Here is a 16976-nt window from a genome sequence, read left to right as displayed (position 1 = left end):
GAAGAACTTAAGGCAGGTGGGAAGTGGCAGAGTAGACTGTTTTACATCAAATAAATTAAAACCAGCTATTTTAAATCAGGTTTCCCATTTTATATACTTTGGATAGTAAGTGCTTATGTTGTGAAAATAATTGGTTGATACAACTATTAAAACATCCACCAAAATAGAGCGCTTATACTACCCAGAAAGGAATATTTTAACTTGTATATTATCATATATTTAGATTAAAATAGAAAATGATACATGACACTTGGCTTATTGCTCATGGTTTGTGTCAAGATGCATTAGAAGTTAGCTGGAAGGTGATGTATACACACAGTACATCATATTTTTATTTCAAAACCTAGACTTCTCTTTACCTTTCTCTCTACATATACAGTGATACAGACCAAGACTCTTTATTTACAGAGCAAGTGCCCGAGGCAGGAAGTTATAGACCATGCTTCGTAGGAAGTCAAATAGACATAATCTGAGAACAAAGGAAACTGCAGGGCATGGATAGGTAGAAGACAAAACATAGGAATCAGAGAGCAATGGATTATTCTGGTGAAATAAAAAAGGACAGGGTCCCCTGGACCCAGATGCTGGATCCCAGTGCCTATAGCTATAGTTCGTCAGTCTCTGGCCCTATGTGTCAAGCCCATAATTAATACTTTCCCCCGACCTCCACCCTTTATATTCAAAAACAGTGTTTTACACATTGGCCACATTCACACGTAATGATAAAACTGGACTCCCAGGTTACTGTGAGCAAGCAGTGTGCTGGTGTGTGCAGCCTGTTCGCTTCTCCCTTCACTCTGCAAATAAACAGTCTGTAACACTGAACATGTAGAGAGAGAATGACTAGCCCAATATCATCCAATAAACTTTATAGCTGAGCAGGAATTGGAACAAGGATCTTCCCAGTAAATTCAACACTAACCACTACACCACACTGGCTATTTGCCCATCATGTCCGGAATTCCATCCCACAATACCTGTGGTACCTAAGTACTTCCTACTTAATCCTGTTTCCATCCCCAACAGCAAGTAAATCATGAGTCCATGTTTCTGCATTTGCTTACATTCATCCCCTCTTACCCTTCCCTCACCTTTCTCCTCCTTCTGTTATCTCCCCTGTGCCAAAGCTTACATTATAAGCTCCATGGGGCAGGAGGGACAAGTCAACGGTAGTGAAGGGAGTTACTACAGACTTGCCAAAACAGGTTACTGGCAAGGTTCAAGACAGACATTTGAAATAAGAGAATGGGAATTCTGTTCTCTGCACTGATTGAGTGCCAGCTGGCTAACTGAAGTTTTAGATAATTTAAGGATATGTACTGACAAGGCAACAAAAGAGAAAAGCATCCAACAAAAGACAGTTAGATGTGAGATGTCAAACTTTGCTGAAAAAGAGCAGTTCGTGTTTGCTTTAAGAAAACTCTTGTCCTTTTGTGTGTGCAGGGGTTAGTACTTAATTGTAACTATCGGTTTGAGGTCTACAACTAAGTATTCATCAAGATTCTATAAAAAGAGGAAACAAAGTTGCTATACAGTAATTCACCAATTTTCTTTATTTTCAGCACTGTTCAGTCTCTGCAAGGCAATAAACAGTTGCCTTATTTGCTACTACATCTGTGATCCTAAGCACATGTCAATGGAAATACTTCCAAGTAAATTAGCTAACAGTCTAGGACTACATTAATAAACCATAGTTTAGACTGTCATTTGTCACATCAATTAACTCAGTGTGGGAGAAGAGAGGGAAAGAACAACATTGCCACAAATATAGGCAGGCAAGCCATTCTCTTGGCTACTCATCTCTATCACCACCTTATCAGAAAGGGCCAAACTAGGTGTGATGGTGATACTTCTGTGCATTTAAACACAGAACCGCCCCTATTGCAGAAAAACGGAGGGCAGGGAATAATTTGAAGAGCAAGAGGGGCAACCCAGGAGGGGTGCCAAACCCTTACCACAGCTCCCCTCACCCCAAGTACCTTTAAGTGCAATCAACTATGTGACTTCTGTTATTGATATTCAGCCTAGGAGAAAAGCACGTGGGGAAGAGATGCTGGAGGGAGGCAAGCACAGGGTGCATGAAGGGTTTAGTGCCCCTCACCAATGCCAACCCCCAAGTCAGACCCCTATAGAAAGTTCTCCTCTTTCTATGCAGTTGGGGCAGTTCCTTGTGCTTTAAACACAAGGAACTACCACCATCGCATCTAGTTTAGCCTTTCCAATAACATGTTTTCAGTGTTGAGATAAATCTATTCTGTACAGACATGAAATATTAGCCAACTGCTATGTCAGGAGCAGCGGGCTATCATGTGTACCTGAGTCAAAATTAGAGTAACCCAATGACTGGTGGGAATCCAGCCAGGTGCCACAAAAAGCTTAGCCAAAACTTAAAAACACAACTTGTTGTAGATATATGCTTTCATTTTTAATACGGTTTTTACAAACAGACACACTCTCAGTCTATGGAAGATTCTATAGAGAATGAGTGTCATCTGATTATTAAGCCTGGTAATTACAATTATTGACTAAGAGTAATAAAAATAATGAAGTTACTACCACTCACCCTAGCAGTTAATGACAATCATCATCATCATCATCATCATCTATAGTACCAATGTCAGATTACTAATAATGTAAGACAATTTTAAACTCATCCTAAGCATCATGGTAAAAACTTAGGTGGGATCCAAAGCATCTGATGAAATGGGTTCTGGCTCATGAAAGCTTACACCACACTCAATGTATTAAGTATTTAAGTTGCCAAAGGACTGTGTTCTCACTCTAACATTAAGGGAGCAATCCTGTGGTCCCTTGATAGCATCTGAGGGGCCATCGGATATTTTGGATTCCCAGATCCAAGGTCAGAGACAGTGCTCTGGCGTCGGAAGGGGGAATCTGCCTCTGCCCCCTCACAGCCAGCACAGAAAGAACTGTGGTGGTTGCTCTCCGAGGTAGAGAATTCGACCTCAGAGGACAAGGAAAGGGGGTGTTTTAGTGGGCAGGAAGGGGAGGAGACTGGAGAAGCCAGGATACGAACTACTGTGAAGCCTCTCCAGCCTCCTTCCGCTCTGAAACACCCCTGCTAGATGGGCAAAAAGCCTGTCTGGCAAAAATGCCAAGTGTAAGGATGGGGAGGCGAAGATCGCCTCCCACTCTGCATTGGATATTGTAAGCCTCTGAGTTCAGAGGATTATGATAACTGAAGGCAGAAACAATAGGAGTGCACCCTAAAGGAAACTCAAACAAAAGTGAAGTGCAAAAAGAAATACTTATTACAGTATTTCATGAGTTGTACTAAAAACTAATACATTATTAGCCCACACATTCTGACCTGGTTTGCACTTAACACCAATTCCTGGCTTAAACAACCCAGTAGCTGGTGTGGCTGTGCAGGAACAAGCGAGCTGCCTCACACCTGCTAGCCACTTCCACTTTGAATCAGCTTTCTGAAATAACCCAGAAACACCCCATTCCTGGGTTGTTGTTGCAATGTGTGATTCTGGCACTCTGGGTTGTTTAGGGTTAACCCCCCAGAGTTTTAACCCAACAACAAACCACGAGTTAAAACTCTGGGTTGTTTAATCCTAAACAACCCAGAGTACTGGGTTCACACATCCTGTGCTGGCAGGAAGGGCTAAAAAGATTGAGCATCGTCCAAGGACTCTAGTCCATGAAAGCTTTCTTCCTTGTTTTTGCTGCAGCAGGCTAACACAGCTACCGCTTTGAAAACATTTTCATGTAATTTAGAGAAACTTCCCTATCTGTTCACATGGAGACAATCTTTACTTGCTATAGGAAAATGTATTTACAAGTGTAAATTAGGAAAGTGAAATAAATCAGTGGCGGTGACTTGTGGCTCTCCAGAGGTTTTGGCCTACAGTTCTCATCAGCCCTATCCAGCATAGCCAATGGTGAAGCATGATGGGAGCTGTAGGCCAAAACATCTGGAGTGCCACAAGTTGTCCAACCCTGCGACATGAACAAATACTATTTAATGCTTTATAGCAGGATTATCCAAAAGCCATGAGTTCTAGGGCCAAATTTACCATCTAGCAGACAACCTGAGGGCCAAACCCATAACTTCATCAAAAATATCAATTCACATTAATTCAAACATACATGAGTCCCCCTCCACCCGTCCGCCAACCACTATTATCATACTACTGCAAGCATTTCACTGCCTGGTGTCAATACGGGATTTCCTCCCAATGCAAATAGCAGGGACAGAAGAGCAATTTTCTCCTTTTTTGTAGTACTTGCAAATTAGAGATTATATTCAAGAAGCAACTAGGGCAACAGACATGGATAGGCCTCATACTTCTTTCGAGAAGCTACTGAGTTCGAACATACAGAATGGATTCGTGTCCAAAGCATATAAAATATTAATACATATATATTATAATGGAACAGAGATAACTAAACAAAAGCCGGAAAGAGAACTTAGCCTTGGAGGAGCAATGGAATTATGTCTGTTCAAAAAATTTGTAGGACTGTACTAGGCGTGGCTTCTAGAGAATACTTCTATAAAATAATGTATGTGATATTATACACCAGCCAGGATCTCTACAATGTTTCCAGCACTAAAAGATATATGCTGGAGCATAATAGTAGAGGAATGTTTGTCCATATATATGGTGGCATTGTATTCCTGTTAAGTAATATTGGAAGAAGATAATAAACAGCACCTGAGAAATTATGGGCTATGAGTTGCAATTAATCCCAATAACTATATTCTTGGGTGATATTAAAGATCAGATCCGTAGAGATTTAGTGGTGATGGTGAGCTATACGTTAATAGCTGCAAGGATCCCCTTAGCAAAAGTTTGGTGATCAACATGTGTACCGTCTTTGGTACAATGGAAAAACGAATATTTAGATTGCAATGGTGATGAATAAAATATCAAGTTATAAATTGCTATGGAAAGGAAGAATGAACTCCATCCAGACTTTCCAAAAAAGTTTATTATTTATTACATTTATATCCTGCTTTTTTTCCTCCTTAAGGAACCCAAGGTGGCGTACATAATCCTCTGCCTCCATTTTATCCTCACAACAACAATCCTGTGAGGTGGGTTGGGCTGAGAGTCTGTGACTGGCCCAAAGTCACCCAGTGAGCTTCCATGGCCGAGTGGGGACTAGAACCCGGATCTCCCGGCTCCCAGTCCAATTACTGGAATACGTTTCTGGAAATACGTGATTTAGCAACTATACATATACTATGTATGTGTTAAGTTGAAACACTATAACTGTCTTGAATGACTGTATGGGAAAGCAGAATATATTTTTTTATTTAAGGTTAAAAAAAGAGTAATTTTCACAAGGAGAGAAAAGGGTTGAACTCCCACCCCTCCTGCTGCAATCTGATGGGGGGGGGGCACAGTGGCTGTTCCTTGCATCTACAAAATGCACACTAAATGTGAAGTCATATTTAACATCATATCTAGCTTGGCTTTAAGGCTTGGACTACCTTTTGGGATCCCAACGGAAGAGAAAGATTAAAATTTGAAATCAAGCCCCAGATATTAATAGTGATATAATAGTAACATACTAATACTGATATTGGCCCAGTTCACACGACCACTGTTGCTTAAACTAGCCACAGTGGTGTGTCCTAGGTGTCATTTGCCTAATTACCAGCCTGGGTCCAGCTTGCCATGTCATCCAAACCTAGGCAGCATGGCTTGTTTGAGGGGGAAACAACCATCAAATAACCCAACAACAGGCCATGGGTTGAGAGTTGTTTCCCCCTCAAAAAAGCCTTACTACCCAGGTTCGGATAGCACTTGTTTAAGCCGCGGTGACCATGCAAACTGGGCCAGTAGCTTTAGTGCCTAGCAGGTTTGTCAGAAAATATTGCATTACATTGAGCATACACATTGGTTATCATATGTCTCAGAAGAATTAAATGAGTTTTTCATTTAAAAAAAATTAAAATGCTTTTACTAAGCATTTTGAGATACAAAGAACAGTTAAGAGTTCTGAAAAAAGGCATTTAGCCTACTTTTGACTAGCCAGGTCCCCATAGCAGCCATTATATGACTAGTCATATCCTCTGTGGGAGCCATTTTGTGGTGGTGCCCACAGTAGTTTCTTAAATTCCCAAATGTGCCCATGGGTCCAAGAAGCTTATGGACCCTGACATATGAAGCTGCCTTATACTGAGTAAGACCACTGGTTTATCTAGTCCAGTTTTGTCAACACTGACTGGCAGCAGCTCTTCAGGGTTTCAGGCAGTTCTTCCTGTCCTACCTGGAGATGCCAGGGACCGAACCTGGGACCTTCTGAATGCATCCTACCACGGAACTACAGCTCCTCTCCCACAAACATACCACGGAACTACAGCTCCTCTCCCACAAACATAATGGGGGACCACCCCCCAAAACAGCACAATGGCCATAGAATACTGAGTGTGGGTTGCAGAGGAGAAATGGGTAAGGGGGGAGGGGCAAATGGAATGGAGTATCCTGGAAAATAACATGGCTAGCTAGCACCCTGACAAGAAGCACTCCACACTGCAACATTTGTTACAGGTTCCACTTCTATGTCTAGTATTTAGGAAGCCACTCTAGCATTTGCGCATATAACGCAATATAACGCATTATAACTCATTATATAACGCAAAATATCTATGCTTACATGAGCACAAAGTCTTGATTTGTGAGTTTATTATTGAGCGTTCTAGAGTACGGGTGAGCAAAAAGTAGATCTCCTGATATTTTGGACTTCAACCCCCAGTACTCCTTACCATCGGCCATGCCAGAAGGGCCTTTTGGGAGCTGAAGTCCAAAACAACTGGAGATCTACCTTCTGCCCATGCTACTGTAGAAAGCCAGATATTCAAGTAAAGTAAAGAAGACTTAGATTTCGGAGCTGCATCCCCTGTTTGTGGATGCAAATGTTTGGTTGCAGGTAAGTCCATTCACAAGGGGGCTGTGGTGGCTTAGTGGTCAAGACGTTGAACTGGAGACCAGAAGGTCGGTAGGACAGCAGTTTGAGACCCGAGTGCCACGTGATGGACTGAGCTCCCATCTTCAGTCCCAGCTCCTGCCAACCTAGCAGTTCGAAAGCGAGAAATTGCACACAGATGAACAGGTACCGCTTCGGCAGGAAAGGTAACAGCATTCCGTGCACCTCGTGTTCAGTCATGCCGGCCACATGATCACAGAATAGTCTTCGGACAGCGCTGGCTCTTCGGCTTAGAAATGGAGATTAGCACCACCCCCTAGGGTCGGACACGACTGGTTGGCGGACACCTTTACTTTACCTTTTTTTACCATTCACAAGACTAACAACTTACTGAAAAATATGTACTACTTGAATCACACTGTTGCATTTTTTCACATTTCTGGTTATCTGTGTTCTTTCCACATCTGACAATGCATGACTGACCATCATTTTACTATATGACAGTATGGCTGAACTGTCTCAATTGGCTAAAACTAACAGAAATAAGAAAGCATGCTGGTTTAATCACTAAACTTGACATGGGATCTTGGCATAAGAGTTATGTCAAGAACGGCAACTGTTTTTTTCAGTGGAAAAAAGTATTATAGACCAGCCTTGCCCAACCTGGTACCCTCTATATGTTTTAGACTATAATTTCCAGCATTCCTGACCATTGGCTATGCTAGCTTTGGCCGATAAGAGTTGAAGTCCCAAATATCTAAAGGGCACCAGACTGAGAATGTCTGTTGTAGTCATATTCTCTGACTAAGATATTCACTTGGGGCTACCAAATCTCATCATAACAGTGTTGTGGTAGAATCCATTGTGGTTGAGGAATACATTCTGTCTCTCTCTGTGTGCCACGTTAATTTTTTCAGAATAATAACTGAAAAACTTCAAAGTCCTTTGGGAAGTGGAAAATGTAAGCAAGGTTTTTTTATGCCTCAATTTTTTTACTGCTTTGTATTACAGTACTAAGAATATATACTTTGTAAATATCCCACTGGTTTCAATGGAAAGTACTTTTAAGAACTATGCTGAGAGGAGTAAAAGAAACATTACATACAAATTCATATAAGTGAACTCTGCCAACCCTTTTGTTTTCACATCAGATCTAGTAACACTCATTTGTACACAGTGTACGTTTAGGCCCTTAGATTAGGGATAATCAAACTCTTATCATAATGAGGTTCTTCAAGGCCACAGACCAGTTTTCTAACAAAGAAGAAATGCAAAGCATTCAGTGGCAACACTTGAGCACACATCCAAGTAGACCAAAGTCAAAGGGCACACAATCCTATAAAGTGGGGGGGAAAAACCCAAGGAAATTTAGACAAGAAGAGTTGACTCAATGAGACAACTTTGTGCAATCTGGCTTCACATTGACTGGGAGATAGTAAGTTATCACTCTGTTATTGGGCACAATCAAGCCACATTAAGGCTCAAAATACACATTAAGCAGAGTTCTAGTTCTTTCCTCAGCTTTTTTTTTTTTTTAACCCAAAGCAGCATGAGACAGGCTAAATCCGACTGGGTAGGAAGTGGTTGTTTAGTGTTCTTGTATGTTTTCCTCTCCCTATGGATGAAAAAAGAAGTTTGGAAAGGGAGATTTTAAGGTGAAAAATGGCTGCTTGTCTCTGTGCATCCTCCTTCCACTCAGATGCCCCTGGCTGTTACAGCAGAACAAGAACAGGGCAGAAGACAACTAAAAACTCCCATGTTACACAGTTTGAGCCTAGGAGTGGACAGAGAAGAAATGTTAATCTCTTCTACTAGTGCATCTGGCTCCTTTGTGAGGCTTCCCACATGTTGCGGAAACCTGTGAATTAAGTACAACTGAAAATTCACATGGGAACTACTCACATATAAGACAGCCTTATATTTTGCTTATTATACCAAATAATATTATACAAAATATTATATGCAGATGAGAGATGACCACTTTCAGTGGGCTCCATCTTCTTCAGCCTTTTTGGACCTGTGGGTACATTTGGGAATTTGAGAAACTGCTGTGGGCACCACCACAAAATGGCTCCCACAGAGGATGTGACATAATGGCTGCTGTAGGGGCCTGACTAATAAAAAATGAGCTACAGAGGTGGTAGGGAGGAGAAAAATAGTGAGGCTAAAAAGGGAGAAAGAAGACTGCCCTAACATTTCCCAAGGATTTTAAACATTTTTTTTAAAGGGGCAGGTAGTGGAGAGTTTTGCTGTTACCCTTGGAGGTGCCTGTGAGTGCCTTGGTACCCGCCACACTGGGGACCCCTGGTAAACTGAGGGTGCATACTCAGTATTCATACTTCACCACACAGTAGGCACCAGTAACTAGGAACACTGGGCTAAAGCCACCTACCCCAAAGTATTGCCCAGTCTTCCCAGATGCCAACTTGAAGACAAAAATAGAGTTATATTTGCGGCAATAGAACTTGCAAGCAGGACACTTTAGGGGATGTGGTTTAAGGTGCTAGCACTTCCATCTTCACTGGCTTCTCCAAGTGCCCCTCCAGGACACCTAGTTAATAGAATTACCAGGATACCACATAATATCCCCGAGAAAAAACAACCCAGAAACCAGAACAGTCCTATTCGTTGCCTTTTACTAGTTAAAGACATGTGTTTTACAATGAAACCTGATTGTATATGTATAATCTTGGTATAGAAAGAGAAATGTCTAGATTATTTAGCATATTTCACGAGTGACCCTAAAATTATTTGTTTGGATAACTTGTGAATGTTATAAACAGAGGACAGAAAGCAGAGGAACACCATTTTACAGAAGTTATATATACACACACACACACACGTTAGGAGAATTTTCAAGAGTGACACTTGCTGTACCAGTTATCACCAATGAACCAAGGGGTAGTGAGAACTTTGGAACAGCTATTCATCAACCTCACAAACTGCTTAAGGAGCCATTTTCCTCACTTTGGAGAGCAACGAGCAGGGCAAAAGAGGAACAGCAATTTTAAAATATTTTGCCTACTGAGGATGTTCTCAGAGTGTGTATGCGCTGGCAGGAAGGAGAAGCACTACACTCCTTTGGATTCCAGCACCTATGGAAAGCAGACTCATGGACCGAAGATGTGACAGACCTAGCTGGCAAAACTAGAGCAACAATTGTCTTGTGCCTTATGGCTGAAACACTCCGGTAATATGTAGCATCACCCATATGAATAGGTCAGTGGATTCATGGCCTTACTGACATTTCTCAGTAATGCAAGAGATCTACTTGGCCATGAAAGAAGGTATTCTGAAGTTAAGCTTTAGATAGCAGCAGATCCACCAATTACAGTGCCTCCCCTTTCAGGTAAGGGGAATAATTTGGCCTGCCTTTTAAAGATAAACATTCCACAGAAACTGAGCATGCCAGATACACATTTCCCTCCTTTACAACTCCTCGATTCAATATGAAATCCTTACCCCATGATGACCAATGAGACGTGCGGTGCGAGTTGTTTAGCTGACCAATTCCGAAAAGGATTTTTCTCCCCCTTTCACAACGCTGCAAGTGTACCCCGGCCAGTCAGCAATGCTGGCACTCCTCTACGTCTGATTTTCTGTTCTTTCCCGTTGTAGATCCCAGATGTTTTCACGAAATCCAGGTGGCCCTGTGCTCCTTTCTCAGCAGGATTTTAAACGCTAGAGTCTACAGGCATGTGGGAGCGTAGCCAGAAACCCCCCCCCCACAACCCTTATGAGGAGGAAGAGTGTCTGCCTAGGGAGTCAGCCCGAAGGGAATCTGCCCCATAGCCTCCCGGGGCCACCTTCTCCGCACCCCCTGCACCACGGGGTCCAAGGGCAACTCCAGCTCCCTGCCAGGAGGAGGCGGACGAGGAGGAGGTAGAAGCAGTGGCAGAGGCAACAGCAGCAGCACCAAGCCAGCCCTCCTTCTGCAGGGAGAAGGGGAGGCACTCGCCCGCCTCTAGCAGGGAGGATTAGAAAACCCACAGCAGCGCTGATGCCTTCGGCAGTTAACTCAAATGCCCCGGGGCAACGAGAGCCCGGGATCGCCGTCCGTCTCAGGTGCACAGCGGGACTGGGGGGCTTGCGGTGTGCGCAGCGCCGCGCGCTGCCCTTCCTTCTAACACCCCCGTCGGCGGCGGCAGCGGCAGCAGGATGGGGGGTGTTGCTTCATTCTCCCAAGCAGCGGCGGCGGCGGCGGCAGGCGGAGGAAGCCGTTTCGCCGGCGCTGACATCGGGCTCCGGTAGAACGGCGGCTGAGGCAGGGCACCGGCCGCACATCCCCTGCGCCTAGGACGAGATGATGGGCTTGGGGGGCTGACGGGGAGAGGCAGGAGACGCAACACGGGGGGCGCCGCTCCTTATTCCGGCGGGGGGGTGGGCAAGTCCCCTTCAATCACGCCCGTTCCTGCGGCGGGAGGGCATCTTCCCGGATCTGGCTGGAGGATGGCAGATCAATCATTCGCAGCAGCAGCGAGGGAGGAGGAGGAGTGGCGGCGCCGATCGCAGCAGAGCCCCTCTCGCCCCTCTCTGCAGCAGCGGGGCCACTGCGCGGGCTGCGGCGGCGGGAGGAGGAGGAGGAGGAGGAGGAGGAGGAGGGCGCCCGCCTTCACAGCACCTCAGCCGCCGTCCGCGGGCAGACGCGGCTCTTCCCAACCCCAGGGTCAATCCGTGCCCGGCTGTTCAGGCGCTTCTCCTCCGAAAGCCTCTCCGCGCCGCCCGCTCACATCCTCCCCCTCCCCCTCCTCACGCCTCCGCCCCCCGCCCGCGCACACGCCTCCGCCAGTCGCTCCCTCACTCGCTCCCTCTGCCGGTTTCCCGCGCGGGGCGCCGAGCAGGAAAGCGCCCCCCTCCCCCCACACGCGGGGCCTGAGAGGGCAAGAGGCGCTGAGGCGGAGGAGAGCTCTCGCTTCGCCCCGTCCCTCCCACTGGCGCCCGCAGCCAGCACCCCCCCCCCAAAAAAAAAGGGCGAGAGAGCGGGGAAAGCGTGTCGCGGGATCGGTGGGTGGGAGAGTGGAGACAACGCGTGCGCTCCTGCGACGCGAACAACCTGAGCTGGGCACTCTCTTCCCCGCTCCACTCAGGCCCAGCTTTCCCTGCGGGGCTGCGCGGCGCAGTCTCCCTCGGCTACTCTGCAGCCGCGCTCGCTTAATCTGTCTCCATCCTCCGCTTGAGGACCTTTAAATAGGATACGTCACCACGTTCCCCTACGCACTGGCGTCACACAACTGCTCCCGGCGCTGACGTCACCGGGGTGCGGGGGATGATGTCAGAATGCTCCACGCCGCCGGAAGCGCTTCTATAATAGGGAATGGAATAGGAGAGCGCGGGAGTGAAAACAGAGGGCGGGCTGGGCTGGAGCCCGCCTCCAGGAGCTGGCTTATGCCTTGGTACTTCGTCTAACCGGCCACCTCCGTAATTATTCTCAAAAAATGTTTGTGTGTGTGTCAAGAAACTAGGTGTTTTCTCTTCGTTTTTAGCGTCAGCCTCCAAAAATGAAAGTGTGTCGTGAAAACAGTAAGTATGTTTTCCTGCAGCAAACCGAATCCGGGTTCTGGTGCTAGAAATCAGCGTTGCAATTTGAATTGCAAGCCAGGCAGATCATTTATTGCAGTTCTCTGCGCTGTCTGTTCACAACTGTTGAAGCCACCAGTGGGATCCTAGTGCTATAATCTGTTCCATAGAAGGGAAATGGTCACATCATATAATAGGCTATTTTTATACTTTGTATGTTGCTTTAGAGACTTTTCCTAGAAAAGCAAGTTATAAAAGCTTGAAATAAGCAAACAAATAAAATTATTTATATTGAAGGTGGCTTGTAGCTTAAATTAGAAGATATGATGGCAAAAATGTTAAAGGTTTAGAGATAAGAAAAGGTCTAATTTAGTTTTAAATCCTTATACATTTTTATGAAAAACTGGGACTTGGTCATCTCTGGGTTTTGTTTTTGTAAAACCATTTTTTAAGCTGCTGATACTTATTAATTACACGTATATCCCATGTTTCTCAAGGTGGTAGACATTATTCTCACTACCACCATGTCTATCCTCAAAACAACCCTGTGAGGTAGGTTAAGCTGAGAGAAAGTGACTGGCATAATGTTGCCCTGTGAGCTTTATGGCTGAGTTGGGACTTGAACATGGGTCTCCCCCAGTCTCAGTCCAACGCTCTAACCACTACAGCATGCTATATGTATGTTGGCCTCTGCAGTGAGGAGGTCTCTGGAGGTAGGCCACCTTCTCCACCTATGAATATCCACCTCATTTTTAGCTCCCTTTCTACTGTGTTACAAGGGGGGGGGGCAATGCTATGAATTACTAAGAATTAAGCTCTCTCTTTGGAAAATCAACAACTAGAAACCCTTCTTCTCCTGAACTGTCATGTCTTAGCAGACATTCCACCTGGCTGCTGCTGGGGGAGAGATGGCACAGCACAGGCCATCATCTCAGCTGGGGCAAACTACCCAGGCTCCTTCTCTTCCAAAACTGCCTCCATCAATAGCTATTCCTCCTGGCTACAGCAGCTAAGATAGCTCCTCCATCTCTGAAGTACCGTGTTGCCCTGAGGGAGGCTAGAAGAGACAGAAACAGTTTGGTAAGTTGCCACCATCCTGTATGGTACCAAGTAAAGCAGCCTCTCCTTCCTCCAACTGCTGCTACAGGGAGAGGAGAGAACCTTATTTAACAATGAAGCATAAAATGATCAGGCTTTCAAAAAGTACCCACCCAGTTCCTCATCTTTTCTGTTTTGTTGTATATTTTTAAATTAATGCTTATTGTTTTAGTGCTGTAAACCATCTGAAAAAGCAGTATATAAATACCTAAAATAAATAAACCAAAAGGGTAAACCTTAAAACTGGTCACTATCTTTTCATCTGCATAAAAGAAATTGCCCTGACTAGCAGCAAATTTGAAGTTATTTGAACCCCAAATTGGTCAAATAAATTGCTGTCCTATATTATATTGTAGCCTCAAGAAGGCTCCTCCTCCCTCAACTTTCACCACCAGCAGCCATTCCAGCAGGCTGAGCTGGGGAAGATGAAAGGGAGAGCAGGACCCTTCCACTAGCCCTGCTGAAGACCTCCTTCAGGCTGTACGGAGGGAGAAGCAAGGCTGCTCCACCAACCCTTCTGAAAGAATTTTTCACCTCTTCATTCCCCATTTCTCTTTCCTTGTGTGTTGCGTCTTTTTGGATTGTAAGCCTGCAGACAGGGACTGTCTTGTTTAATTGATTATATATAAACTGCTCCTGGAGCTTATTTGGCTGAGAAGTGGCATAAAAATACTTTAAATAAATAGATATTGATAGCATGACCCATCTATCAGCTTGGCTTGGGCCAATTGCCATTTGTCTCCACCTTTCCTAGAACAGCCATTCCATCTGGCTGCAACAGAGGGAGAAGTGAGAAAGCATGGCCGCTGCATCAGCTCACCTGGGGTTACCTGCCATTTGGCTCCTCCTCTTTAAGAAACATCTCCCTCAGTCTCCATGCCAAGACATCATTAAAGATGTGTGTAACTTTATTTGAAAGTGCCTGACATTCCTTGTTTTCCTGTTCATACCCCACCCCCTTTTTCTTCTTGTATTATGTCTATTAGAATGAAAGCCTGTAAGCAAGGCCTGCATTGTTTCTTAATCTTTGGGCAGCGCCAAGACAACTTTAGGCAATGTATAAATAAAAAATAATAATTCATTTCATTCATTTAGGGAGCAATCCTATGGCCACTAGTCAGTGGCTAGACAGCCATAGGATATGTGGGTTTCTGGGAACAGACCTTGGAGCCTGCACTCCAAGGTCTGTTCCTGGAGAACCGACCTTCCCCCCATCCCGTGTATTTTTTTATTTTAATAATAGTGTATTTTTTAATTTCTTTGTGAGCCACACAGAGAACAATGTTACTAGGTGGCCTATATAAATGCCACAAATTAAATAAATAAATATTTTCAGATACTTTGAAATAGTTGGGAAGTGTGTTGTTAGCTGCCCACTTAGTTTTATCTCTCATTCGGGGTCTGTAGTGAAGAGAGCAACGCTATGCCCTGTAGATAGCATCTGGAGGGACATAGGATTGTTTGGGTTCTGGGATCCGAGGTTGGAAACAGTCTGACCTTGAGCCCAGAAACCACGCTCTCCCCTCCATCTTGTAGCCAGTGTGGTTCTGAATACATCTCTATGCTCTGAAATGGAGCGCGGAGACAGGGAAAAGGTGGCAGTCAGGGTGGAGGGGAGGAGACCAAGGAAGCTGCATTACGCATTACACAGCTTCCTATGCTCACCGCAGCCTCCTTCCTTCCTGCTCCGAAGCACTGTAGCTAGACAGGCATGGAGGCAAGCATTGTCTCTGTGCTCTGGCTATCCTGCATTGGATACTCGGCAACCTCCAACTTTGAAGGCTGCCGACTATCTCCATAGGATTGCGCCCTTAATGCCTCACCCAATGTAGCCCCAAACACCTGCTCTTTCCTACTATAAAATCCAGATGGGATCCATGCCCAATAGAATTTTTGACTTTTTTTCTTTGAATAGCAGAGCCTCATTGCCATATCACAAACTGCTTTTGAAATTCCCCTCAGTTTCAGAGTGGTTGTTATATGACATTGGGAGCTGTTGGTCAAGTTATAGGCATGTGGGACTAGCTGCATAGCCTTTTAAAACACACGTGTTTTCTACCTTGCAGAAGGCAGCTGACCACATTATAAAACAAACAATCATAAAAGCTCAGTACAGCTGTCCAGGGGTTCCCAAAATCTTTAGGTCAGTGGGCACATTTGGAATTTTGAGAGTGCTGTGGGTGCTGTCACAAAATGGCTGCGCTGGGGGGCTTGTCCGTTCAGAAAATGGTTTTCCATGGTGGGCATGGCCAGTCACAAAACACTAATTTTCTAGAAGGCAACTGGTAAGGCTAAAAGAAAAGCAACTTGCCCAAAATCCTAATTACAAGACAGAGGTGGTGTCTGAGCTCCAAAACACAAAACCATTCTTTTGAACTCAAAAAGATAACACTGGAGGGCAGCACTTTGCTTTGCAGTATGCCAGCCTCCCAGTTACATTTTCTCTCAAACAAAGAAATATTAAGAAATAAAATTAAGATCAGGAGGGGTGGGAGCCTGGTGGGCGCCAAGGGATGTATCCATTGGCACATTGGTGCCCACTGGCACTATGTTGAGAGACCCCAGCTATAAGCAAATCCTAAACCTCCTCTAAAGGAAAAAAAACAAAGGGTTGGATCCAATGCTGACCATATGCCAGCGGAATGCAAAACACAGGTGGAGCAGATTTCCCCTCCCTGTTCCAGCTCCCCCACTTCCTCCCCAAATCTACTCTGGAAGGTTGAAGGAAGTCCTCTAGCAAAACATTTGGTTTTAACCCAAAGGGAATAGTAGTAACACTAGACTAATAAGGCACCAGCAGACTCCTCAAAGGCCTCAAAAGTCTCACAGATAGGCATCTTTTCCCCCTTAAAAAGCAACTACATATGTTTGGCAGCAAGCTCATTCTGCAGTTTTGGTGAAACCACTTCCTATCTTTCCCCATGACTCTTGCTATCAAATCTACCTGGCAGCAGGGTGAGATTAATAACAAAACCCATCGGCTTTTACTGTCCCTCTTTCTCCAAGATTCACAGCAGCTTCCCCTTGCCCTAGACAGCTAACTAAGGGAGCAATCCTACCGGGAGAGGCGGCTGCCTCCGAACTTGGAGGCGACCACCTATCCAATGCAGGGCAGGAGAAGCGCGGAGGGGATTGTCCCCTCCGCGCTTCAGCCGCCCTGCATTTGTGGCTAGACAGCCGATTTCAGCTGTCCAGCTGCGAGAAGGCGGAGCAGGGGAAGTGGCTGCTGGACGACACTTTGTATGTGTCGTACTGGCATTTCCGCCTTCCCCGCCCCGGAATGCCCCCTTTTTGCTGCTCTTCCAAGCGCAGAGTGCAGGTCCATTCTGCACTGCCTACAAGGCAGCACAGGAGGTGGAGAAGGTCAGTTCTCCAGGAGCCAACCTCGGAGCACTGGATCTGAGGTTGGTTACTGGAAACTGACGTATCCTATGGCCATCTAGCCGCTGACTAGC

General features: G+C 45.2%; 1 protein-coding gene across 1 annotated transcript in view; it reads right to left on the bottom strand.

Moving 5' to 3' along the window:
• The window catches only part of HOMER1 (homer scaffold protein 1), a 104105-nt gene extending 92496 nt beyond the window's left edge, over positions 1-11609 (bottom strand). Inside the window, exon 1 of the mRNA XM_084833396.1 lies at positions 10369-11609. Coding sequence (XP_084689522.1) covers positions 10369-10373 — 5 coding nt within the window. The 5' untranslated portion in view covers positions 10374-11609. The remainder of the gene's footprint in view (positions 1-10368) is intronic.
• Positions 11610-16976: the final 5367 nt, after the last annotated feature.

Source organism: Heloderma suspectum, chromosome 2 (genome assembly GCF_057233095.1).
Source record: "Heloderma suspectum isolate Gila_16-S chromosome 2, 16-S_ref, whole genome shotgun sequence".
NCBI lineage: Eukaryota > Metazoa > Chordata > Lepidosauria > Squamata > Helodermatidae > Heloderma > Heloderma suspectum.
This window is presented reverse-complemented; position numbering and strand designations above follow the sequence as displayed.